Source organism: Barbatula barbatula (assembly GCF_947034865.1).
Source record: "Barbatula barbatula genome assembly, chromosome: 9".
In the NCBI taxonomy this organism is placed as follows: domain Eukaryota; kingdom Metazoa; phylum Chordata; class Actinopteri; order Cypriniformes; family Nemacheilidae; genus Barbatula; species Barbatula barbatula.
The window spans coordinates 18868600-18875828 of record NC_136772.1 but is presented as its reverse complement, the minus strand read 5'-3'; the positions used below and the strand labels follow the sequence as shown (position 1 = coordinate 18875828).

The following is a 7229-nucleotide window of genomic DNA, read 5'->3' as shown; positions in this document are numbered from 1 at the left end:
TACAATTGTTCTCTACAGTCATATCAATATCTACCTAAAGCGTTTGAGAAGCACTTATATCATATTAACTATCAGTGTCATATTTTAAAACACCTCTCGTTTACCAACTCCTTGAGAGTCCAATTGATTTCACAGCTTTGTTGCAATCTTATACATAAACTTGTCATTCTGACGATTCTGCTGCATCGTGTCAGGTATCTCTTGTTCTTGTGGCAGGATCTTGACAGAACCATGTTTTATGTGGAGAGAGGCATTTTTGGCACTTATGGCTTACCATATAGTCTAAGGCCTCGTCTCTGTTCCCGCCCTCTCGTCTCCTCATTAGCACCTCATGCCCGGCAGCTGTCCCTCTTGATTTGTTCCCTTATTTAATGCCCCAGTCTTCTGCCTTGTGCTGTTTCATTTTGAACTGTGCCGTGCCGTGCCGTGCCGTGCCGTGCCGTGCCGTGCCGTGCCGTGCCGTGCCGTGCCGTGCCGAGCCGAGCCGACTTATCTTGAGTAGTACTGAATTGCCAGAGTATAATGAAGAAGAACATAAGATTGTGTTCTTTTGTTTTAAACCTGATTATATTTTATTGTGCTTTCACTTGTATATTTCACACACAAATCTATGACAGATTTAAAGTGGTGTTATTTTTAGGATCAGATCTGCAAAAATATTTAGGTCATTACTTCGATTTACTACAAGTGGCCAAATATGCCATATACATAGTATAGTATACTATAGTAACTATAGTAGGCCTATAGTATAGCATGATAATTATAGTAATTAGGATTTATCTCTTTTTATCAGACTGCATATCAGACTGTTAACACAAAGGAAATAAATTTTTTAGTTTGCCACATTTAGTTTTTTAGTTTTCTTCGTGTGTTTTTATCTTATGTAGTACTTTGGGAAGCCCACACTCATTCGGTTTGTTGTCAAAAAAGCTGACAGAGGTCAAAAGACCACATCACTCGGTTACAGCTGTATTATCATTTTTTAATGACATGACAGACAATAAGTTGAAACATTTTCAAAGGAGAGTGCTAACCATCACAATCAGTACCTTTTTTAAACAAACAGGCGCAAGCAGTGTACTGTAACACTGGGCAGACGCGCGCCCTCTGCTGTCTCATCCAAATAAAACATAGTCACACGGAGAACTGATGTGAAGTTTCTGACATAAACACGTTATGAAATGTTTCATAACATTCCAAAATGTTGTCCGGTTGAGAAGAGGAAAAAACACTATGAGCTCCCTCTAGCGTTCGTCCAGCGTCCCCCTCAGTTTACAGGTTATTTACCCACTTTCAACATGTCCTAATACTGTACATATACAATACATTGTAGAATTAATAAAACACAAAACTTTTTATACTGACAGGTGTCAACACACAAATCCAGAGTTAGCTATATTTAGATGAGATTTATTTGACTTTCCAAGCTGTCCTGTTCTTTGTGATTTTTGGCAACCGTTTCAATGCATGTGACTGTTGAAGTTGTCACCAATATAATACAGGTTGTTTTGTCAGTGTGGTAAAACAATCCCATGTTAATTAATGTATATAATTAATACATAAATGCTTTTGTGCACATTCAGTTAGACTTTGGCAAACACATTATTTGTTCGATTCCTCTTTGATCCACACATATCCAATCTGTGTTCCAAAGTTGACTCCATCTCTTACATGGGAGAAGAATAATTCAGGCTGACAGGAAGTGCAAAGTGTGGAACTGGATTCATTTGGGATTCGGATGTTCTCAATGTGTTCTGGCTTAAGTCCACCTCTCTCCAGTAGAACTCTTGGAAAAAGGAATCAGACTTTAAGACATGCTGCTTTTTAACAAATGTAAGATACTGTAAAGTTAGATCTATCATGAAGAAAATGTATCTGTATACACATGTGCCACTTTTAATTTCTTAATTTAATTTGTTCAACGATAAATAATTATTTCTTCAAATATGTTTTTACAGAAATGTAAAACAAGCCCATATATAAAAAAATATATTATTAATACTGTGAGGAAATGGTATGACCTATGATGCAGACACAGAGGACAGCAGCATGATGCCATTTTATGAGGATCAATAAAACAGGTCTCCAGTGTACTGTTAAAGTTGATGCCCTTTTATGCTTACCTTGTTGCGAGTCTGATATCAACATAAGGTGTAGGTGACTCCATGTGTTTTACACAATCTGGATGTATGGCATAGAACTCTGTGGCTGAATGTTGCTCCAGAGTAAAACAGCACGGTCCCACAGAAGGCCCAATCACACATACAATGTTTACAGGCCTACTGCCAAACTCGGACACCATAGCATTCACTGTTGCCATGGCAATTCCCATGAGGGTTCCTTTCCAGCCTGAAACATGAACAAGATTTTATACTTGTAATGTATATCTGGTACATCATCTTATTTCTGTGCATTCTGTTAACAGAAACAGGAAGTGCTGACTTGTGCCTATAATCAAACATTTCTCACTGCAGTCCCATAACCAATATTTTTTTGACATCAGTTTTACAAGAATAATGTAGACACAGGTCCAGGAATTATACCAGAGTCCCTTTCAAGGAAAGTAAAGGGTAGTTTTAAAACGAAATGTTTCTGACTCTGACATCAATTCCTCAATTAATTTAACAAGCAAACTTCACTTTCCCCATTCATAGTAATTCCACCCCACTATCTTGTTATATTTTTCGTATTAAGATATAAATTAAGATATTTAGATTTACCAGCAGTTTTTGCAAATGGGTTCAGGTAAAAATTCATGGATGTATACACATTACAATATTTATATATAAACATATGGTAATGCAGTATTTAAAAAATCATTATAATTAATAATCATTTTCTAAACTGGGGTAAAATGTGACCTGGACATGTTTTTATAAGATTCCCATTAAACAGTCAAGATGATTCACCTGCATGTGCTACTCCAATGACCTTTGCTACAGGGTCAGTGAACAGAAGCGGCATGCAGTCAGCTCCTGGTGCTGCTATGACAACGCCTGCTTGGTTGGTCACCATTCCATCATAACTGTCGGGTGCAGGTTTGCCCATCACCCACACAGCATTTGCATGATTGCACTGAAACAAATATTGAAGATACAAACAATTATACATACAATTATGCGATAGAATTATAATTGTGGTGTTTTGTCCATTATGTGGGTTTAGACTCTCTTTGTTTTATAACCAAAAATAATTGGTCAATAGATCACATTTTCTTTGTGGTAAAATACCTTTATGAGGTTAAACTGATGAGGTTGAAATCCAGCCTGTTGGCCAAGGCGGCGGATATTTTCTGACACCACAGCTCTGGAGTCTTTGCGCCGAGGATTGCAGAAGAGGTTCAGCGAGCTCAAAGTGTTGATGTAAGATATACCTCCGGTACGCGTGGTGAAGCCATGAGCAAAACAGTCTTTGAGTAGAAGTAGGAAGGAAATACAGATATATAGAATGATATGTATTATTATTTATATTTTCCACATTTTAGAATATAGAAAACATTTAATACCACAAACGCAAGAGATTAACTAGACCAAAAACTGTAAAAACCATCTTGTATTTTAACTTGCTTAAAGAAGGCACCCTTTGCTCGAATTACAGCTCTACACCCTTCAGTCTGGCAATCTTTCAACCTAACAAGGTGCATTTTTATACTTTACTGAAGTATTTTCGGGGGGATATGGTCCAACTCAAACTAGGTTTCAGGCATAGTAAAAATAATTATAATATAATAATAATTTCGATAGGATTCAAGGAATCTGTTTTTAGGATCATAAAAATGTATTTGGTAGTGAATTAATCCATTATGACAGTCCATAATCTTTTGTCCTTTTACATTGGATTGTCAAATCAGATTTTCTGAATTTATAAAACATGCATCTTTACATGGAATGATGAAAGATTATAGCCAAATAAAAAAGGTTTGTAGCTTGTTTTGTTTGATAGCAATTACCTTTTTTTATTTCACAATACTGAGCAGATCTTGTATTTTTATACAGTTGAATTTAAAACAAAAAGTGTATGAAAGAGAAACTTAACCAACCGGATATTAAAGGCGACCTAATAGTTGTAATATCTCCATTGATCGGTGGAAGGTGCTGCAAAAACGTCTTAACCTCACGTTTAACTTCAGGGATCTGTGTGCAGGTGATCGTGGGATCCCCCAGTGGACAGGACAGATTGTCAAACACGATAATGTATTCGAAGGTATATGCCGAAGTGAAGAGGAGCTCCTGGTAGACCTGAAACATTACTCTTCCGTGGGTCGAAGTAATGATCTTTATATCTGCAATTTCCTTTTTGTCTATAGCTTGTTTGAATGAGTACAGCGAGGCACAAAGAGAGCTTTTGCACAGAACCTGTGGTGAATTGTGTAAACCAACACACGTCTCCAGAATAGAGTTTCTTGGAAATCGGTCCGTTCCCGTGGAGTTATCATGAAGTACTGTAATGAAGATGGTATCCTGCGACCCACTCTCGGTATTTGCACACCACTTTCTCATGCGCTTCTCCAGACAAATATCGTACTCTGAACAATTTAGATGCGTAAGATCCACAACGGTAACAACGGTAACGGTGGCCATCTCCGTTTTTTACGCAATGTTGCGTCGATCGCTCGCGTTAACTTATCATTACGCGCAGCAACGTTTAAGTCGCTTTGTTTATAAAGGATATGTGGGAACAAAGTCATCACACACGAGAATATATGGTCGCAAACAAGGAACTTTGTGCTTTTAATACGCAAATGTAAATTTCCTCTGGTGCATTACTTCCTGAAAAGAGCGTGGGACCGCCTTTAGTGGAAACTCCTCACCAGACAAGCTGCGCCTTTCAAATGCTGTTCGTTCCTTGCAGTTGTAGACGGATTTACACAAGCGAGGCGTACACTTTCAAAAATCTCCAGCTCCATTTGGATTTATCACACTTTGAAGAACATTTGGATTAATCACCAAAACAATAATCTTATTTAAATGTGTTACTTTTAACATTCAGTTTATTTAGTAAGCACAATGAAAGATACAGGTCTCAAATTAACATTGGTGCTAAATGAGTGTTACTGTATACACAGTCATCTCGATGGATATATCACTGTCATGATTCTCGAGTGGTGAGACACGGAGAGAGGACCCAGGTGCAGACAGCGGGTAAGGGGTTAACAGATAATTTAATAAATAATAAAACAAAGGGTAACATAACAAAACATGACAATATAATAACATGACAAGACTAAAACTAACTACACATAAATAAACTTTAAACATTAACACATGACTAGACTGACAAGAACTCACCACACAACCACAATGAACCAGCACAAGACAGAAGACACAAGGGCATTAAATAAGGGAGCAAATCAAGAGGGAAACAGGTGTAGGCATTAATCAATAACGAGGTAACAAGAGGAAGGGAACAATGACGAGACCGGAGAGAGTATGGAAGGCCATAAGAACAATAATTGTCTCTCTCCACATTTAACATGAGGTTCTGTCATGATCCTGCCACTAAACCAAGAGAAACATGACATGATGCAGCAGAATCATGACATAAGCCTCTCCTAAAGGAGCAGCAACCTGATGCTCCTCAAGGCACAAACAAGACAAGACAGACTGTGACAATGGCAACATAATACAACATGACAATACAATAAATCAAAACGGGCAAGCACAAGAGTCCAAGGGAAGGGGCACACAAGAGTCCAAAGGGAAGTCCAAACAAGGGCTGACACGGACTGGGTAGCTCCTGCAGACACAAATACACTAGCCGGCAGACATGAACAGGATGGCCGGCAGACACGAACACGATAGCCGGCCGACACGAACAGGAGAGCCGGCAGACACGAACAGGATGCACTGGGCTGGAATGGCCGCATGCACCGGGCTGGAATGGCCGCATGCACCGGGCTGGAATGCCCGGCTCCGCCAAGCAGGAAAGCCCGGCTCAACCAGGCGGGAATGCCTGGTTCCACCGGGCGGGAGTGCCCAGCTCCACCGGGCGGAAATGCCCGGCTGCACCGACCTGGAATGCCCAGCTGCACCGACCTGGAATGCCCAGCTGCACCGACCTGGAATGCCCGGCTGGGGATCCTTGGTGGCCACAGGATTCCGGCGGCTTCAACCCTGGAGGGAAGACCGGCGGTCTCAACCCTGTAAGGCAGTCCGGCGGTCTCGGCCCTGAGCAGGAATCCGCCAGTCTCAACCCTGGTAGGGAGTCCGGCGGCCCCGACTCAGGAGGGCGTCCGGCGTTCTCGACCCAGGAAGGGAGTCCGGCAACCTCTAACCCTGGAGGGGAATCCGGCAGCCTCAACTGCTGCCACAACGATCCCTCTGTCTGCTGGGTCCGATTATGGCTGGTTCATTCTGTCATGATTCTCGAGTGGTGAGACACGGAGAGAGGACCCAGGTGCAGACAGCGGGTAAGGGGTTAACAGATAATTTAATAAATAATAAAACAAAGACCCACGTGGGGGTAACATAACAAAACATGACAATATAATAACATGACAAGACTAAAACTAACTACACATAAATAAACTTTAAACATTAACACATGACTAGACTGACAAGAACTCACCACACAACCACAATGAACCAGCACAAGACAGAAGACACAAGGGCATTAAATAAGGGAGCAAATCAAGAGGGAAACAGGTGTAGGCATTAATCAATAACGAGGTAACAAGAGGAAGGGAACAATGACGAGACCGGAGAGAGTATGGAAGGCCATAAGAACAATAATTGTCTCTCTCCACATTTAACATGAGGTTCTGTCATGATCCTGCCACTAAACCAAGAGAAACATGACATGATGCAGCAGAATCATGACAATCACTTCCTTTACATACAAACACACAAAAGCCATTATACAAATGGAAGACTAATCAAAGAACACAAAAAATCACTTCATGTAAGCAGGAAAATAAAACTGCATTTTACAGTAGGCTATTTAAAAATGTTTTAGAGATCTCAAATACACAAACAATCTAAAATGATTTACCAGTATTTTACACTTCGCACTGCATTAAGTTACATTTTAGCATCAAACGGAAATGTCTGTAAAATAAAGGAAAATGTATGGTAATTTTCAATAGGATTGTTTTACAGTGTAGTGTACTCTGCGTTTTTATTGGCTAAATGACAGTTGACCTTTGTAAATTAACCACAAAGTCAATCACTGTACATTCCTCTGTTGCCTACACTTTTGCAGGTTCTATGTCAACCTCGCGCTTAAAGAAG

At 40.1% G+C, this 7229-nt stretch overlaps 1 protein-coding gene across 1 annotated transcript; it reads right to left on the bottom strand.

The window, feature by feature from the left end:
- Positions 1-963: 963 nt before the first annotated feature.
- lacc1 (laccase (multicopper oxidoreductase) domain containing 1) lies at positions 964-6876 on the bottom strand. Its single transcript, XM_079463848.1, has 6 exons — positions 6826-6876; positions 4040-5085; positions 3231-3409; positions 2910-3075; positions 2124-2349; positions 964-1786 (listed from the first exon to the last, which is right to left on the bottom strand). The coding sequence occupies exons 2-6, from the start codon at positions 4578-4580 to the stop codon at positions 1603-1605; spliced, it is 1296 nt and encodes a 431-aa protein (XP_079319974.1). The 5' UTR covers positions 4581-5085; positions 6826-6876; the 3' UTR covers positions 964-1602.
- Between the last annotated feature and the right edge of the window lie 353 nt (positions 6877-7229).